Below are 18,667 nucleotides of genomic sequence, written 5' to 3' on the forward strand. Positions count from 1 at the left end.
ACACACTCGGGCCAGCCCTTCCCCGGACCTTCACGCTCTGGTCGCTGGAGCAGGTCGCCATCCGCCGCCCGTGGAAGTCAAAGGAAACATCGTGGATGAGGTCGCGGTGATCGGCCGCGATACTGCGCGCAACGAACATCCCGAGGGCCTCGCAGCTGCCACTTTCTCCGCCCGCCAGCCTCCCCTTTAAGCTCGCTGGCTCACTAGGCCGCCATGCGCGCGCCCGGCTTCAGCGAATGGCGCCGAGCTCGCGGCCCCGCCTCGGCTAGAAGGCAGCCAATCGCAAGCCTTCTTGGCGCATGCGCGTTCGCTTCTTTCCCTCAAGAGCCGGTAGAGGCGCCTGTGACGCAACGCCGAGGCGGAAAAGATGCTCAGCCCGGAACGCGCCTCTGTGTGTCGGGGCTTCGCCAGGCCGGTGGCCCGGGTTGTAATCTTTTTTCGGCGAGCCACGGCTTCACAGTCTTTTAAATGAAATAGTCCTAAAATTCCCTGTGAGGAACGGAGATCCCGAAGATCTCAGGGGTCTCCGTTTTTACTCGTATTTGAAGGAGCTCTGACTCGAAAGTTAATGCCCTGAACATCTAAAGTCCTGCTGGAGTCAGATCCTTCTGTTCTACTACAGACCAACACGGCCACCTAAAAGTGTAAAAAGGTTGCTGCTACTATTACCAGCAGAGAAGAAGAATCGCCTCCGCCTTACTTGTACTCATCCACTCAAACGGCGGGAAACTATAAAAAGGCAGGCCAAGTCGAGTGACTCTTCAGTCATCGTAGCACGTTTCCTTTTGAATCTAGCTGCCTGCTTGTTAAAGAAGGCATACGGGATTGTGCTAGTAAGAAGTATAGATCCGTAATCTTACGAGAATCCTTATTTCAGCAGGGATGGAGCTGAAAAGGTAGAGGACTAGCAAGAAATGCCTTCGTTACATGATCCCAAGTAAAACTAACCATTTGAAAACACCGTCATTTCAAGGGAAGAGGTTAACACGTGAAGGCTAAATATGTGACTGAACTGTCACCATTCTTGCTGTGTCTTGTTTCTGTCTTCGCCCTCCCCCTCTGCTGAGCGTCCTTGTCAAATTCTATATTACATTCTCGTTAGGGCAAGGGCCAGGACCTTTGTACTGCTTCCTAAAGCGCTACACAGATCAATGACACTAATAATCCCCGTACCGGATGCCCCGCATTCTTTGCACATCTAACTCCTATCGTAAGGGAGGCATTGTACTCGGTTATACATTTATGAGAGTAAGGTCCACTATTTCCCGTTTTCGCCAGGCGCCATGCACGCGTGTGCACAAGAATAAACCAGCAATGTAAAATAAAGCTTTGCGACCAGTGTACGAGAGTTTGACAGGACACGGCCCTATAGCTCCCCGCATTCGCGTGGCTAACCCTGACCCCCGTTTATCCTCAAAAGGCGGACTGTGACGTCACCCCAGGTGCTGCTTTTCCCCGGCAGTGGGCGGGGCCTCGACTATTCTTGGAAGGCGGAGTACTAGGAGGCTGTCGCGCATGCGCTTGAGTGGTACGCACGGGAGCCGCTGAGGCTGCGTGCGGAACATATCAAAGGGCAGCACGACCGGTAAAGTGGGCGGGTTGTCGTCCGCGCCTTGTTCGTGGTGGGAGGCAGGGGATGAACTTGTCCGCTACTGCGGGCCTCTCTTTCTCTGGCCGCCACCGCCATCATGGCCACGATAGAGCAAGAGTTCCAGGAGATCGATGCTGCGAACGACTGGCAGCCCCGCTACCAGGTATGCGAGGGTGGAACGCGGTGAGGCTACCGAGAAGGAAGGGAAGGGGAAGAGGGTCGCGCTGGCCTGAGGAAAGAGGAAGTCGTTGGGCCATGACGGGCTCTCAGGTGCGCGCACTGAGATTGGGGAGAAGGAATGCGCATGTTCTAACTGAGGCGGCCGGGAAGAGAGCGAAAAATAGTTTTGAGAACTGAAGAGAGAGCGCATGCGCTTGGTGAAGGGAGGAAGAGGGAGCCTGGCCGGTGTACATCGCGCATGCGCATGGTGGTCGCGGTCCCTCCGGAGCGTAAAAGGGGGAAGCCGGTGCAGTTGCTGAAATGGCTGTTTGGACTGGACTGTATCGGCTGTCGCTAGTTTATCTTTAGCTTATGGCCAAGGAGTATTTCTGCGGCGTAAAACTCCCTGTTAACTCTGTATTTTGCTGCCATGTGAAAGGAAGAACACTTAGTGATTTTGCTAGTTTCATAGAATCATAGGGTTGGAAGGGACCTCTAGGGATCTTATACGGTTGGAAGGGACCTCTAGTTTATGAGTGCTGTCACCTCAAGCACATATGATTGCAGTGACACCATTGAGCTAGGGAGATTTTCTCAGGGTTTCTATTTACTGGAACGGGTTTAAAACTCTGAGGTAACCAGTACTGAGGGAAATCCCATGCCTCAAGAGTTCCTGCTTGGAGCTTGCTGAGATACAGCCTGATCTATCTGTAACGGTTTAGGTAAATCATATAGCAAACCCGCAACTTGGATAGGTACAATAAGCAGGGAGAGGTATGTTGGGTACATTTGGGGTGTATTGAGTGTATACTTGACAGCGAACCAAGGTTTGCTTCTTCATAATGTTTAAAATGGCTGTTATGAACTGAAGGTCTCATGTTGCAATTCCAAGCAGAACTAGACAATGTCAGTAAGTCTCATTTGAACTTCCACATGACTAGGCAGTCTTAGGTTTCAACCCTTTATTCTCAGTGCTTCAGCTCTTGGGCCCCTTGTGAACTTGCTAGAATGGATTACAAATAAACATAGAAGCATGAATAGCCCAGTCTAGCTCAAGCTCATCAGAGCTTAGAAGCGCATGATTAGTGCTTGGATAGGAGACCACCAAGAAAGATCTGAACCCTCCCAATTAGGTTGTCCATCATCCTGTTTCCACATTGGTTGAATTTAAATGTTTTAAATTGTTTCAGTTGTTTGAATTTAAATGTTATAAATTGTTTTTATGGAAATGTAATATTTATTGTGGCTTTTAAATGGTGTGATCTGCTCTGAGCCCACTTGGGGGGAGGTTGAAATAAATAAAATAATAAAGATTTGGATTGCTATGCAGAAGAGGACAATGGCAAACTACCTCTGTTCATCTCTTGACTTGAAAACCCCATGAGGAGTCGCCATGAGTCTATTGCGACTTGATGGCACTTTATTATTGTGGCTATTGTTATTATTACAAACACATGTAAGAGATTTCTATGCCCTTTTAATTGTTGCAGTTAGGTAAGTAATACTTAAGCATATCTGATTCTGTTTCCTACTCAGACCACTTAATAGTGGCAGTAAAAATATAGGTGATCCTATAGTAAAACAGAGACCAAACCTATTGAAGCAGCACCTGAAGGGTTGGGGGGCCCACAGCGCTTTTCTTGATTGGCAGAGTTTTCTTTCATTCTTTGATGACCAGGATGCATTTGTCAGTGTGAGGAAAGAGGTGTTTGACCAAGACTACACCATAGGCCACAAGTTGGGTATGGTTTGGTGCTAAGTTGATTAAGTTTGCAAAAGGCTCTACTTCCATGTTGTTTGTCTGAGTTCTATCCTGTACAGAAATGGTAGTGGCTTACTGCTTTTTCTTTTGAATACTCTTGCAGCACAGAATATGTGAAGAGCCAGTCAGGCTCTCTGTCACAGCAGTTTCACTAAAAGGAATGATAGGAGTTATGTTTCTTTGTATGTGTATTTCCTTTAAAAAACAAACAAGATTTACATCACCTAGCAATGGCAGACCTCTAAAGCCTGATGTCCATTCCCACGGGCATAAAAATGCTCAAAACAAGCCTCATATCTTCAAGAATGACTTTAAACTGTGAGCAAATTAACAAAGGGCAGTGGTATCTCAAAATAAAATTCCTGTGCTGCCGCCCCCCCCCCCCATGCTCCAAGTAGCATAAATTCTCCAGAGGCCTGGGGCAAAAAGGTAGGGAAACAATGACTGACTTCTCTACTAACTTGGCTACTAAAGAGAATCTTAAGATAGAGCTGCAGGCAACAAAATCTGCTCTCAGACTTTTACAAATCTCTTATTGACCCTTTAGAAACCCAGATCAGTGAAATTTACAAGGTTCTGGGTAAGATGCAAACCATGGCTGAGATGGTCATGGAAATGAGTCTTACCAAGAAGAAATTAGATGCCCTTAGAGTCTGAAACATAACTACCACTGAAGATGAAAGACCTTGAAAACCACAATTGCTGTAATCGTTTATGTGCTTGTGGGTTTGCAGAATTTGAATCAAATCTAGAAGTCTTATCACCTAGATGCCTTTCACAGCTTATAAATCTAGAAGATGGACTATCCTATGAAGGGAAGTTTTGGGTTACAAGAAGTAATTTGCTACTGAAGGAAGATTGCCCAAAGGAGGGTGAAAAATAAACATTTGCCCTCCTGGGCAGCTAGTCAGTAGTTGAAAAAACTGTGTTGGGAAGCAGCCAGATACCCCTTCATTGTGCATGGTAGAGATACCCTTCCTTCCTGCTTCCAGCTGCCACTCTTGAGGCCATAAGAGGGAGGGAAGACAGCAAGGCACTCCTTCATGTCTCTGAGAGCTTCCTTCAGCTTAAAGATATCCATCGAGCCCATCAGAGGCAAGGCTGGAGCAGAAACTCTGTAAGCAGAAATCGTTATCTGCAGAACCATTCAGTTTGGATTTAAGCCTTCGTATTTAATTTTCAGGTGAATTTGTTACCTGTAAAGTGCTTAGAAAGCCACCTTTTATGTTTAGAAAAATAGGGTGAATATATAGTAAATAAGGGACCTGAGTTCAAATTCATTTCTGGGTGCTGGTATGGTGTTTACTGAAAGGAGGATGACCCTGAATGTAAGATGCGCCCCTCCCCCAATTGTATACACAACGTTTATTACTATACATATTGTAATTTGTATGCCAAGTAAGTCAACCACTTTATCTTGGTGGCAAAAACTAGTCTTCTGTTAAATTATTTAGTCTTCTGTTAAATGACTAGTAAATGAGTTACTACTTGGTTCCAATGTGTCCACAGTTAGCTTGTTCTGTAAAACTCAAAAAGTTTTATAAACCTGCTTCATTACCTTACATAGGAAACTACAGAACAAGTAGGTGAAAAAACAATTCTTATTCTGAAATCCAGTTTTTCCTCTCAGTTGCCAGTGCTTTAGTGGGCATTTTCATAATCTTTATTTTTATTTATTTAAATGATTTATTCATTTAAAACATTTATTTGCTGCCTTTTCACTCAAAAAAGGTTCTCTAAGACAGCAAACACCAAATATTAAAAATTTAAAATGTAAAAGCATATAAAACACACACACACACTGGGGAGGAGGCCAATAAGAGTTTACTGGGAGTATGCCAAACAAAGATCCAAAGTTTTGGTGCCGAGACCGATAAGGCCCTTTCTTGAATTGCCACCCATCTAGCCTCAGATGTCAGGTGCACCAAAGGCAAGGCCTCTGAAGACAACTGGAGCTGACAGGTAGGTTTATAGAAAAGGATGTCCTTAAGATATCCTAGTCCCAAGCCATATAAGGCTTTAAATGTCAATACCAGCACCTTGAATTGAGCCTGAAAGCAACTTGGGAACTAGTGTAGATGGAACAGGATTGGAGTCAAATGGTCCCAGTGACCCACTGCAGTCAATACTCTGGCTTTAGCATTCTGTACCAACTGCAGCTTCCAGGCAGTCTTCAAGAGCAGCCCATATAGATTGGATTACAGTAATATAATCTAGAAATCTATTCAGCAATAGACTTGGTCTACAATATGTCAGCTTTTCTGACTTCTTTTTGAGGATGTGTGTGACTTCCTAGAACCCTTGCCATGTTGCACAGGTTGTAAGGTACTGTACATCAGTAATAAGGACATGGCAATATATGCTTCATGTTTAGTAGTGCAGGTGGCTTTCTCTAATCCCTTGCATAGCATAGGGCTGGCTCTTCTGTGAATCACAGATCCTTCTGTAGCTGAGCTGTTGGATTGATGAGGACTGTTACAAACTTGTATAGTTCTTTTTGCCTTGTTTTAATATGTTGCATCTAAGGCTGGATTTTTTTCTACTCTCAGGTGACACTTTGGAGCAACGCTCTCTGTGTTATCTTGGGGTTCTGTATATGTGTGGGGTAGGAGTGACATTAATATCCCTCTATGGACATGTCGAAGAGTTAATAGTGTTATCCTAAGGTTGTGGAATTAGCACTTGCTTAGGGTGTGTTTGGGTCTTTCTCCCTTGAGTGTATATCAGATAGTGCGATGTTTTTAACACTTATGCTTTTATGTAGTTATTCTGATGTAAAGAGGGAAGATGGTTCTTTTTTTGGTAGAGGATCGGGTTAATAGTATTTGGTATTTATAAAGGACTATTCGCATGGTCAAAGCACTTCACAGTAGGATCCTTGTAATAACTTTGTAAGATAAATTAGCATTACCCTCAAATGGTAAATGAGGGTGGGCAGCTGGGCTCAGAAAAATGGTTTATTTCAGAATGCAGAATACTGTAGAGTACTCTTATACTGCATTGTAACAGCTTTGTATTAGGGTAGTGTGTGACTGATGCTTCCAGTCCCCTGTTCATCTTCTGCCACATTCTCTGTTGTCCCCTTAAGCTTTGCATAAGGCTTTGAACAGTGCAACGGTTTACTACAGACTTCTTACACTGTTGCAGTGTTGGAAGACCGTAGCTGCACTGGCACAGCAGTGTCATGCTCAATCCATACCAGAACATTTGTACATGATCATGTTCAATTTGCATCCTTTTAAAAAGAAAATAAAATGTTGTCCCGAATTCATTGAATTCCATTTGGGCACAAGAAATAAAACTGCTTGTTCTGCTTCAAGAAATATCAAGCTATACTTCTGAAATTACTGAACTGCATCTTTTACTATATCAGGAGACAAGTGATACCCAACAGGCCTACTATGAAGAAGATCCAGAAACTGAAATATAATATTCTGGAGCCTGGGGTGAGGGGTGGGGAAAGCACATACACAGCAAATTTTGTCCTACTTCTGTTGTAATTTTGATGCAGTACCATATTTTATTGATTTATTTCAAATTTCTTTTCCACCCTCTGTGCGAGTGGGCTCAGGGCGGATAACAACATATTAAAATACAATAAAAACTTCATCTACATTAAACAGTGTATTAATACACATTTAAAACAGGATGGTGGACAGCCTTCACAGGGAGGGTTAAGATTTTATACACCCCTTTTTTCAGGCCGGCGGAGGCCCAGCCTCAGCCATATGCCAGGCAGAACAACTCTGTCTTGCAGGCCCAGCGAAGGGATAGTAGGTCCTGCCGGGCCCTGATTTCAGCAGACAGAGCGTTCCACCAGGTGGGGACCAGGACCGAAAAGGCCCTGGCTCTAGTCGAGGATAGGCGGGCCTCCTTGGGGCCAGAGACCACCAACAGCTGTTTATCCCCCGATCGGACTGTCCTCCAGGGAATATATGGGGAGAGATGGTCCTGTAGATACGCTGGTCCCAATCCGCACAGGGCCAATAGGTCAGTACCAGAACCTTGAATCTGATCTGGTACTCCACTGGCAACCAATGCAGCTCATGTAAGAACAGTGCCTTATTTGGCACTCTCGTAATAAAATGTGCCGCTGCATTTTGTACCAGCTGTAATCTCCGGGTCAGGCTCAAGGGCAGCCCTGCATAGAGCGAGTTACGGTAATCTAGCCTAGAGATTACCATTGCTTGGATCACTGTAGTTAAGTCAGGGATCGACAGGGTAAGGGACAAGTTGCCTGGTCTGCTGCAGATGGAAAAAAGAGGACCTGACAACCACTGAGATCTGTGCCTCCATTTTCAGGGAGGCATCCAAGATCACCCCCAGGCTTTTAACCCTCGGAACTGGCACTAACAGTGCCCCATCGAGGGCCGGGAGCTGGAGTCCCGAACCTAATTCCCCGTGGCTCAAGTACAGGACCTCCGTCTTCGTCAGGTTCAGTTTCAACCGAGACTTCTTCAACCAACCAGTCACAGCTGCAAAAGCATGTTCCAGGACATCTGGGGCTGAGTCGGGCTGGCTGTCCATCATCAGATACAACTGGCTGTCATCTGCATATTGATGACACCCAAGTCCGAAACTTTGCACCAACTGGGCAAGGGGGCGCATTTAGATGTTAAATAATAATGAGGAGAGTATTGCTCCCTGTGGGACCCTGCACACCAAAGGGTGGCGGGATGACAATTTCTCCCCAAGCTCCACACTCTGTCCTCGACCATGGAGAAAAGAGACAAGCCACTGTAAGTGTCGTGGCCTCTGAGTCCTCGGAGGACGAAGACCTTGGGGAGGACGACAGGAGTGGGAATACTCCAAGCTCCTCCAGCGTCAGCTGCTTGGAAAACCAGCAGGGACTGGAGCAGCAGGAATCCCTGCCAGAGCAGGTTGAGGAATCCAGGGCAGACTCAGGGACAGAAGCTGCCCCTTTACCTGCACCAGCTCCTGAGGGTAGGGCAACATCCCCACCTAGCTCCCCCGAACCTGATAGGCAGCGCAGAGGGAGGCAGCGGCTTGCTGCACAGGAAAGGAGGCGAAGTGCAAGGCTTCAGGCACTCAAGCAGCGTCGGAACGACCTTGAGTTGTAACAGAGTGCAGCCCCGTCCTGCAGGTGAGAACTCTTAAGCCAGGACGCCCTCTCCTTCGGTGCAGAAGCACCTGCGCACAGACCCGCCTGGTTCCACTGCGACTCCATTCTGCTCTGACTGCTTTTCGGCTCTGACCCCCGCATATCGGCTCCTTGGACTACGCTCCTGGCTCACTCCCTTATCGGCTTGTTTGAACTCGGACTGCTGGAGAGGCTCGTGGCTGTCTCCCTGCCTGCATTCCAGCACAGTAAGGCTGTCCCTTGTATCCCCACATCGGCGAGGCAGTGAGTCAGAAGATTGTAATTGACTGTATCGAGCGCTGCCGACAGATCCAATAATATCACCAGTGCCGAGCCGCCTCGATCCAGATGTCTACGAAGATCGTCTGTGAGGGTGACCAGCAATGTCTCCGTCCCATGTCCCGGAGGGAACCTGGACTGGAAGGGCTCTAGGGCCAAGACATCCTTCAGGAAGCCGTGCAGCTGTTCCACCACCACCTGCTCAATCACCTTTCCCAGAAACGGGAGGTTCGAAACCGGGCGGTGATTGACCAGGTCATTGGGGTCCAGCAATTGTTTCTTTAAAAGAGGCCTCACCACAGCTTCCTTTAATGGCCCAGAAAAAACCCCAGAGCCTAAGGATAGGTTAACAATGGCCTCCAGTGAGGACCACAGCTCCTCGGCACTGGCCTTTACCAGCCACGATGGGCATGGGTCCAAGGGACATGTGGTGGGCCTAACTGATCGCAGGGTTCTGTCAATCTCCTCCCCAAATAGTGGGCTGAAATGGTCAAATATTGGCCCTAAAGGCGACCATGAGGTCTGTAGCTCATTCACTGAATCAACTGTGGCTGGCAAGTCGCAGCGGAGAGACAAGATTTTATCAGCAAAAAAGCTCCCAAAAGCTTTACAGCTAATATCCAAATTCAAAATTTGACTGCCTCCCTCTGGCAAGGAGACCAGTGACCAAACCACATTAAACAATTTTGCTGGGCGTGAGCTAGCTGATGCAATGGAGGCTGCATAAAACTCTTTCTTCACAGCCTTCACCGCCACCTCATAGGCTTTCATAAACGTCCTATCAGATGATATTCTCTCTTCGTCCCGAGAACGTCGCCATGCTTGCTCAAGCCGTCTTAGCTCCCGCTTCTTCCGTTGGAGCGCCTCTGTATACTAGGGAGCCCATCTTGCATGGGGGCAAAAAGGGCGACGGCCGATTTCGTCAATGGCTTCGGAGAGCCAGCACTGCCAGTTTTCCACCAGCTCATCTAATGAACCGCCATGGAGCATTGGATCTCGCAAAGCATTCTGGAACCCAGTCGGGTCCATAAGTCTCTGCGGGTGAGCATAAATCAGCTCACTGCCCTTGTGAGGGGGGGGGATATCCCCAGCCGAGCCTTCAGGACTGAGTGGTCTGTCCATGGCACCGGTTTGGCATTTGTTAAATGCAAAATTTATAATCTACTTAAACTAGTACCATTGGAGTTTTGAAGCAGATGACAATAAAAACAATAATTTTGTGTTAGTTTAGCAGTTTTGTGAGTACATGTAATTAATTGAACATTAATGAAAAATCTTATTACTACTCATCTATATTGACTTTCTTGAAAGAACATCTTTTTAACATGCAACGGTAGAGAAAACTAATATCTTACTCTTTCTAGTTGGATCCAAAGTACGGTAACATCAAGACTAGACTACTATAATGCACTTTACATATTTCTCCCCTCAAAGTTAACTTGGAGGCTTCACTTGGCACAGATTGATACAACTAGGTTAATATCATGAACTAGGTGGACCATGCATATTACTCCCATACTGTGGTCACTCCATTGGCTACCGATCAGTTACTGGGCTTAGTTCAAACTATTAGCCATCACATACAAAGCCCTTCATGGCCTTGGTCCCTCATGTCTACAGGACTGCCTCTCTTTCTGTGCTCTGCTACATCAGCTTTGTGCATCTGAACAGGGTCTGCTGCAGGTACCACTCTACAAATGAGCAAAATCTACAACTGTCCATATCTGTGCTATGTTATGGCGTACCTGATGAGGTTAGGAAGTCTCCCGCTCTCCTGGCTGTCTGTGAATTATGCAGAACTGAATTATTCATGAGGGATTTTTTATGGATGTTCGAGGGCTGTATGGAAATGGTTCAGAGAAATATTTTGGGAAAGGTATAGGGACTGAAGACTGTACTACAGCATACTGACTGTTGCTGTAACCTGTTGCGCTGTTTATGGGATGTTCCAGCCATAGTTCATAATGATTTACACTATGTAAACTGCCTTGAGTCTCCCTGAGTAAGGTGGACTATAAATAACATACATAAATAACAAATTTATAGCAATCTAATAGTTTAGCTATTTATATCTAAAACAGTAAAACTATAGATTCAGCAAAAAGTTGAAAGAAGAAATTTAGGGGATACTGAAAGACAAAAGTATTTCATGCATTTATCACTCTGCCTCTCCTCCTACAGCCGGAATTGTTTAAATCTGGTGCGCAGGTTGCTGCTTGCAAAGCTCTGTAGAAATAGACCTGTGCTAGATGAAATAAGCCATCTGCTATGCCCATGTACGGACTCCCAATATTTGTTTAAATAGCCTGCTCCTGGACTATTTTAATGACTTTTTAAAAATTATTATTGGTTTTATGGTTTTGTGACTTTTAATGTATTTTTTGAATGTTGTAGCCGTCCTGACCCCATCCATGGGGAGGGCGGGGTATAAATCAAATCAAATAAAAATAAATAAGCAATATACTTTTCATTTTTAGGAAATATATTCCTGAGAGAGGTAACAAACTGATCAAGTCCTGGGTCAGGAAATTATTTCCATCATTCCCCAGTAAAATATCTCATTTTATAAATAAGTAGAACCAGTACCAAGCGGAAATGGTGGCCTATATGTATATAATCAGTTGTGTGTAATCAACTGTAGCAGATGTAAAGTGCCAAGGTTGCCTCTGTACTCTAATACAGATCTTGTTCACCTGGGTTTGCAACTGTCATCCAAGATGCATTATCATATCTGGTATTGGCTTTGAAGACACTGGGTAGCAGTTACTGTGTTTCTGTCACTTTATCTAATAGTATACTGGGTGGTCCTGAGGAGTGGAATGAGAGGGGGGGGGTCTCTTCCTACTTCAGGGGCTCCTCAGATATGCAGAATAAAAACATTTTGTAAATTAAAATGCAAAAGGGAAACTAATTAAACTAGTCTGATGGAGACTGAATATGCTTCAGAAGGAGCTTAATGTTGACAGCAAGTATCTGTTTAAACAGAAAAGAAGAAATTGGCATGCTGGGGCTCCTGATAACTTGAATCCTGGAGGAAGAGAGTCTAAGATGTGGGTTTTTTTTAAAAATTCTTTTCCCCACTGCCGCCATGATTCTTTGCAGGCATCCTGTTCTTCACAGGCACAATATTATATCTACATTAAGGAGGTAGTGCTTGTTTGCCATTGGATTTTAACTGCTTTCTTTTCAGGAAAAGACTCAAGTAATAAATCAAGACTAGTGAAAAATCTGCAGTGACTTAAAAATAATGAATCTTGATTGATTTGCTTGCCCAACATTTTATTGTAAACGGGTAAACAGCACTTCATTTAACTATCTCTTTTTTTCTTCAAGGATATTCGGAACCAGTCCAAAGATTATCCACATAAAGTTGCAAAGTATCCAGAAAACCGAAATAGAAACAGATACAGAGATGTTAGCCCATGTAAGTAAACGTTTGTTTATTCTAATCAAATCCATGATCAAGTAGTGTTTTAGATTCTAAATAGATTTTTATTAGTCAATTACGTCAGAATGTTGCAGAAAGTTGCATGTACTAGTACACTTCAGTAATTGCGACTTAAGTGTGCATACCAAGGGCTTAGTGGTACACTATGAAATATATATAGAAACCTGTAGAGCTCAGCCTTTTTCTGTCTTTGCAACATTCTTATTATCCAGATTTCCAAAATTATTATAAAACGTATTGTATGGATTATCCACTACTTCCTCTGTTATGAATGGCCTTTCATTTTTTCCCATATAATACTTACTCTGGAGGAGTTCACCATTTTCTTCTAAATCAAACTGTATCGCACCAAAGCAGATTTTTCTTCTTATTTTTTTCACAGCTTCAGATAGTATAGTTGACATAAAATGCAACACATGAGTCAGGACACAACTGGTGTCTGCAAAGGAAGAAGACAATTCTTGAGGTCAAATGTCTTCCAAACAGGATTTGGGGATTTTGCTGTGACTTAGTGCTGGGGAATCTGCTTTGCATGCAGTAGGACCCTGGATCCGTCCCCAGCATCTCCAGTTGAAAGAATTGGGTAATAGTCGATGTGAAAGACCTTTATGTGAGACCTTGAGTAGCCAGTGCTGACCTTGATAAGACTAATGGTATGACTTGGGTTGAGGCAGCTTCATGTATGCTTATCTGACTGCAGATGGTGCTGTGTTTGGAATGAGCCATCTCAGCAGTTGCTAAAGTCTTGGGTAATGCTGTTTGGAAAAGTCGAAATGCAAATTGGTATTTCTGTCCTTGTGAGCTAGGAAACTCTGTAGCATTGAAGAACATTGGATCTAGACATTTTTTTGTAAGTGCTTTGTGGATGTGATGATATGTCCAAATTTCACATAACTGTATTGTTTGAATGGAATTGGTTATTCGTGAAATAGGGTTTAATGAAAATAATGTGCAGGTGAGCCACTGTGTTTGTGAACTGGAATCTTGCTTTTCTAAATGAGGAACAAAGTTGCCAAGCAGAGCAGGAGGAGTGGTTACAGTGACCCATAGGAATCTCTTTGTTGGCAGTAGGACAATTTTTCATTGTTTCTCAGTGAGCTTTTCTGGCAGATCAGAATAATATACTCTTAATAAAATCTTTCTAAAATTGCATTTATTTCTGTGGGACTGTTATAAGAGAAATAGCTTGTAGATTGAGGTGCTTGTCTGCCAGATTACATGTTAGTATACTTGGAAGTTTCATTTTAGTTACTTTAGAAAGGCTTGCTTACCTACTTAAATAATAAAACAGTTTTTGGTCTTAGTTTTGTACATATCTGAGATGGAAGTTTAAAATGCCTTAAAAACAAAATGAGGATAACCTCTGAATAGTCAGGAGCTTCCTTTTCTCCACAGTGGTTGTCTTAGAGGTTGAATGGAGTATGAAAAGGGCATCCCACTTTATTACTGAAGGGCAGCCTAGGCAGAATGTAGTGTAGAACTATGCCTGACGTCTGCAGCCTGGCTAAGTGCAGATTCAGTGTTTGAGATTCTGTATTACTGAAAGGAAAGTTAATCACAATTTCCATTAATGGGGTAATGGGTAGCTATTAGCATTCAAGTTCCCTTTGGGTACATGATGTAGAAATTTAGATTGAACAACAAGCTGCAAGTCTTTCCTCGTGGTTTTTATGAAGAAACCTTTCTGTTTTGATGGTTATAAGTGGAGTATCTTAGAAAAAAATAGACTGGAAGCTAGCTTGCCTGGTGTTATGAGATGAAGCACAGAAGTGGGGTAATAGTGTTGTCTGCTGTGAAAAATCAAACAGCAACTGTTTGGTGATTAAATAGTTAAAACAGTGCTTGCTGACATCATCTTTCCGAGAACACTAGTACCAGTATGTGTGATTTACTATAACAAGATCTTAAGTTTTTCCTGTTGGCAAATGGCATGTAGTATTTACAAAGGTTTTGGTTTCTGTCCAGCAAAAACATTTGAGTTCCAATAAATTGATACATGAAAAGAGAACCTTTTAACACTTTCATTTCCAAGCACTGTAAATGATTTTCTTTCAAATAACCCATGTTTACATTTTCAGTAAACTAAAAAAACCTGGGATACAAATTATATATATTGAAGTTTATACCGGTTGCACATAAAAATGTGCCTGTGCATTTTGCCACTATATGTATCCTACAAAAACAGCAAATAGCTCTGAGTGAAAGCTTTCCATAGCTTTTAAACTTTAAGAAAAGGGAATCTAGAAGTATTATGTTCCATTGTCTTGTCAGGAAAAAAATGATTTCTAAGTTCCTGTATTTATCAGCCTTAAAGCAAGGCAAATGCTGCTCATGTTGCAATAAAGTAGTCTTAAACCGTTACTTTAAAATACAACCTTTTCAAATAGTTACTTAATGTAGGCTTAGTTCTTAACTGTGTGAGTATAAGGCTTCTTTCAGTCTCAGAAAGGAAGGGAGGGTTGCAGATCTTTGTTCTCCAATTCTGTCTAGCTGTCATCTTTTGGTTACGACTATACTTATATTAGTGTCCCTTTTCCCCCTCTTGATGCTTTACCACATTTGTATCAGCACACCAGGTGCACTGAGGGTACAAACCTTTCTGTTATCCAAATGATGTTTATGCACATTTAAAGGAACTATGTGTGCAACCAGAACATGCTCTACAGTATTTGTCTCTGCACTGAGGCCACTAACTGTGTAGTCATAAAAGCAACTGTTTTTCTATTGTGAGAGCTGCCATAGAGAATGTAACAAGAAAAATGTAAGTAACATGCACAGTTTGTTTGTGCATGCACATGTGCATCATCTTGGTTTGTGAGGTCTTTTGTTCTGGAACATGGCCTTTAAGAATCACAAGAAGGAGTTGTGAGAAGCACCTTTCTTGATTAATTTTAGCAACACAAGTAAGAGGTGAGAGCTTGTGTATGTTGTGATTTAAAAAGTCACCTGTGAGCTAGGAAAATCCCTGACTCAGATTTCACCTCAGCCATGAATTTTCTTTAGCCTTGGACAAGTCATGATATAGGAATAATACTGACCTGCCTTTAAAAAGTTGTAAGTTAATATAAAGAATCTGCATCTTCAAGACTGACGAATGTATTGTTGCGAAAGCTTTTTCAGGCCAGTACATATTCTTCCAAACATTTCTTGTTAAAAGGAGTTTAGCAAGTCAGAAACTGCCCTGCCCTGGTTGCTGTATAAATGGCTTATGTTAGGTCTAGACAAATTTTCTTCAGCTTTACAAGCCACCCCAAAATGTAGGAGCCAGACTTATTTTTCAGCCTTCAGGGTTTTATATCTTCCTAACCATGCTTTCTAATGATTGCTGCCACAAAACCTATTCCTAGATAGTTTCTAGTCATTTTTTAAAAAACTGTAACACAAGTGTATTATCATATAAACTACTATGGGATAATCTTGGCTGTCATCACCAAAAAAAGGTTACAGCTTTTAACTTTACTGAGAATCAGCAAGAGGCACCTACAATAAATGACTGCTGAAAATACTAGGCGCTGAGTGAAATTTCTGGGTGCCATGGCATCTGGGATTTGTTGAGCCCTGGCTTATGGCTGTTTTCACATGCCTGTGATCACCTCCAGAAAATGGAGCAAAACCCATGGCATGATGGCGTCTTCATAGCATGATTTCCTGTTTAATGACACGACGTCAGAAATCGCACCATTAAACGGAAAATTGTGCTATGAAGACGCCACTGTGCCGTGAGTGTTGCACGATTTTCCTGAGGTTTTAGGCATGTGAAAACGGCCTATGTGAACAATGGCTATTACTTGGGTGTTCAATTTCTTTTCACTGCCTCTGTTTATGTTAAGTGCCGTTATTTCAGGAGAACTTTTTTGAGAGGAGTTTTTGTTCCGTGATATCTTTTTCTGTACTTTGTTTATTCAATTGTCAAAGTGGTGTTAAATGAAAAATAAGCCATTTTAGTTCAGTAAGAAAATTCTGACTGTATATTGAGTATATTTGGTAATGAGGTATGCAGAACTAGATTTTCACTATGTGCCACTATACAGTACTGTACTTTCATTCCCCTTAAGATATGATATACAAATTCATCTACAATACAGTGACTTTTTACTACTGAAGCTGTAAGACTTAGTGTTTTCCTGATATTTATTTCAAGATGATCACAGTCGAGTTATTCTGCAGAATACAGACAATGATTACATCAATGCAAGCTTGGTGGTTAATGAAGAAGCCCAAAGAAATTATATTTTAACACAGGTAAGTATTAATAAATTTTAAAGTACTGGTTTAAAATATCAAAATATAATGGAAATAGAGTTCATGCTAAATCTGTGTCAAAATAAAATGGTGTAAGAGCTCTTACTTTCCTTGGAGGTTTAAATTAGTGGTTCTTTTGGTGCAGAAAACAGGTTCTGGGGCTGTGATGTAGGTCAGTGCAGTTGGCTTATGCCAATAGCTACATATTAAAGACAGCTGCTGAGACCAGCTTCATGGAAGTGCACTTCTATCATATCTAGGTTTATGCCTGGCCAGACAAACCCACTCGCTATATTCTCTGAGACAACAGAATTCTGACCCAGAGGCTTGAACTTTTAGCAGCTTTTAGGCACAAGTTTACCCTTCTAATATAATTACCAAATATTAAAGGCACTCTGCATATGCTCACTCTAGTTTACTAAATTAATTACTCTCTGGTTCAAGCCCTGTCAAAAAAAACAGCTTTTAGTAACCTTTGATTCAAATAAAGTATAGAATATTTGCAAAATTCTGCTATGAATAGCTCTTTCTTTTAAATAGGTATCTATTTGAGTTTAAAGTTTTGTAGCTGAAAGATTTGGAAGGGTACTACAATGCAAGACTCTACAGTTTTCTTATGTTGCTTCCTTTTCTTCTATTTTGGGGTATGGGAGTGTATGATTACAGCTTTGAAATTAAAATGAAAAAAATCCCTATGTTTATGGCCTTAGATTTTTTTATTTTGTTGTCTCAAAACTGTTATTTGCTATCTTAAGAGTCTAACACTGGAGTATTTATCTGAATTTTGACAGACAAATTTTAAATTCGCCTACGTATTGAGAGGCTAGCTAATAATTTTTTGTGAACTGTAATGTGGGTTTTCCAGTAAAAAACAGAATCATTTCTCCAGAAAATGTTTTTGAAAATTGTCAGTACCCTAAATAGAATCTATGTACATATTTATTTTTATTTATATCTAGTAAACACATTTTAAAAGTACCTCATGTTAAATTTGTCCCAAATACTTGAACTATTTGATTAGGAAAACAATTCAAGTGTGATTTAAATGTTGTATTCAAACAAATTCAGCGTATTATGTAGAAGTAATTTTAATTTGCACAATACTTGTCAATGTGTAAAGACACTATAGCATGTATTTCCCTTAATACTCACAAAAAAAAAACCCTGAAGACGCTGAAAATAGTTGACATACCACTTTTTGCACACCCAGAATTGTGCATGATATGCGTGTTTATTCATTCGTCTCTTTCAACAGAATTTAAATCTCTTCCATGGAAATCACTGGGGTGATGTCATTACATGTTAGTTCTGTATCAGTTGGTGGTTACAATACCCTTATTGCCATGTGAGAGGAGACATATAAATAAGGATTTAACTTTTGGTTGTGATTTGATATTCATAGCTTTATTTTTTCTTGTGATATCATACGTATCTTTGAATTTATTCCCCCGCCCCTCCATTTTATTAAATAAAACAGACATATAGTCTCTCAGACAATTCCTGGGAATAATCACATGAAAAGCATTAAACATTCTTGTGAGCAGTTCACTGTCCTACCCATGAATTCTACCTTATACATTGTCATTGGTTGGATAAGTAAACATCTTTCTGCATAACTGAGGCTGACAACAAAGACCGCAATACTTGTACTATTTGTGGACAAAGACCTGCATAAGTTTGTGAACATAGTATTTCATGTGTAATGCGTTCTCAATATCTGTGCCCATTATTTATATGCATGTGTGTGTGTGCATGCACATTTTTTCTCTTAGTTGGCCAAAACTGAATACTACTGCTCTTTTATGCTGTTCCTGTCAATAGTTACATATTGCTTGCTAATGTTTTTTCCAGGTTCCAAGTAGTTGGAATCTAATAATAAATTGATTTGTCTATCTATGGCAGGCATAACTCCTTAGAAAAATCTAGACACCTCAGAATTGATCAAGGGAGTTGCAGTGCCAAACATGAAAGAAGTCAGGGCATCCTGGGCCGTGCAGTCTCCAGCCCCTGCCCACTAGCTTTTTTCATTGGAAGCCGTGGTTGTGGTAGCTGTGAAACTAAAGCTAAAACTAAAACACAGGGGAT

At 42.1% G+C, this 18,667-nt stretch overlaps 2 protein-coding genes across 3 annotated transcripts in view; one reads left to right on the forward strand and one right to left on the reverse strand.

Annotated features, from left to right (window-relative positions):
* CEP192 (centrosomal protein 192) overlaps positions 1–247 on the reverse strand; it is a 130,509-nt gene extending 130,262 nt beyond the window's left edge. The window contains exon 1 of the mRNA XM_054985869.1: positions 29–247. Within this exon, the coding sequence (XP_054841844.1) occupies positions 29–139 (111 nt within the window). The 5' untranslated portion in view covers positions 140–247. The remainder of the gene's footprint in view (positions 1–28) is intronic.
* A 1,274-nt stretch (positions 248–1,521) lies between these two features.
* Positions 1,522–18,667, forward strand: part of PTPN2 (protein tyrosine phosphatase non-receptor type 2) — a 41,996-nt gene continuing 24,850 nt past the window's right edge. For both annotated transcript variants that reach the window (XM_054984697.1, XM_054984698.1), the window contains exons 1-3: positions 1,522–1,754; positions 12,226–12,316; positions 16,482–16,582. In XM_054984697.1, the coding sequence (XP_054840672.1) occupies positions 1,689–1,754; positions 12,226–12,316; positions 16,482–16,582 (258 nt within the window). In that variant the 5' untranslated portion in view covers positions 1,522–1,688. The remainder of the gene's footprint in view (positions 1,755–12,225; positions 12,317–16,481; positions 16,583–18,667) is intronic.

The sequence above is a fragment of the Eublepharis macularius genome, chromosome 7, assembly GCF_028583425.1.
Source record: "Eublepharis macularius isolate TG4126 chromosome 7, MPM_Emac_v1.0, whole genome shotgun sequence".
Lineage (NCBI taxonomy): Eukaryota > Metazoa > Chordata > Lepidosauria > Squamata > Eublepharidae > Eublepharis > Eublepharis macularius.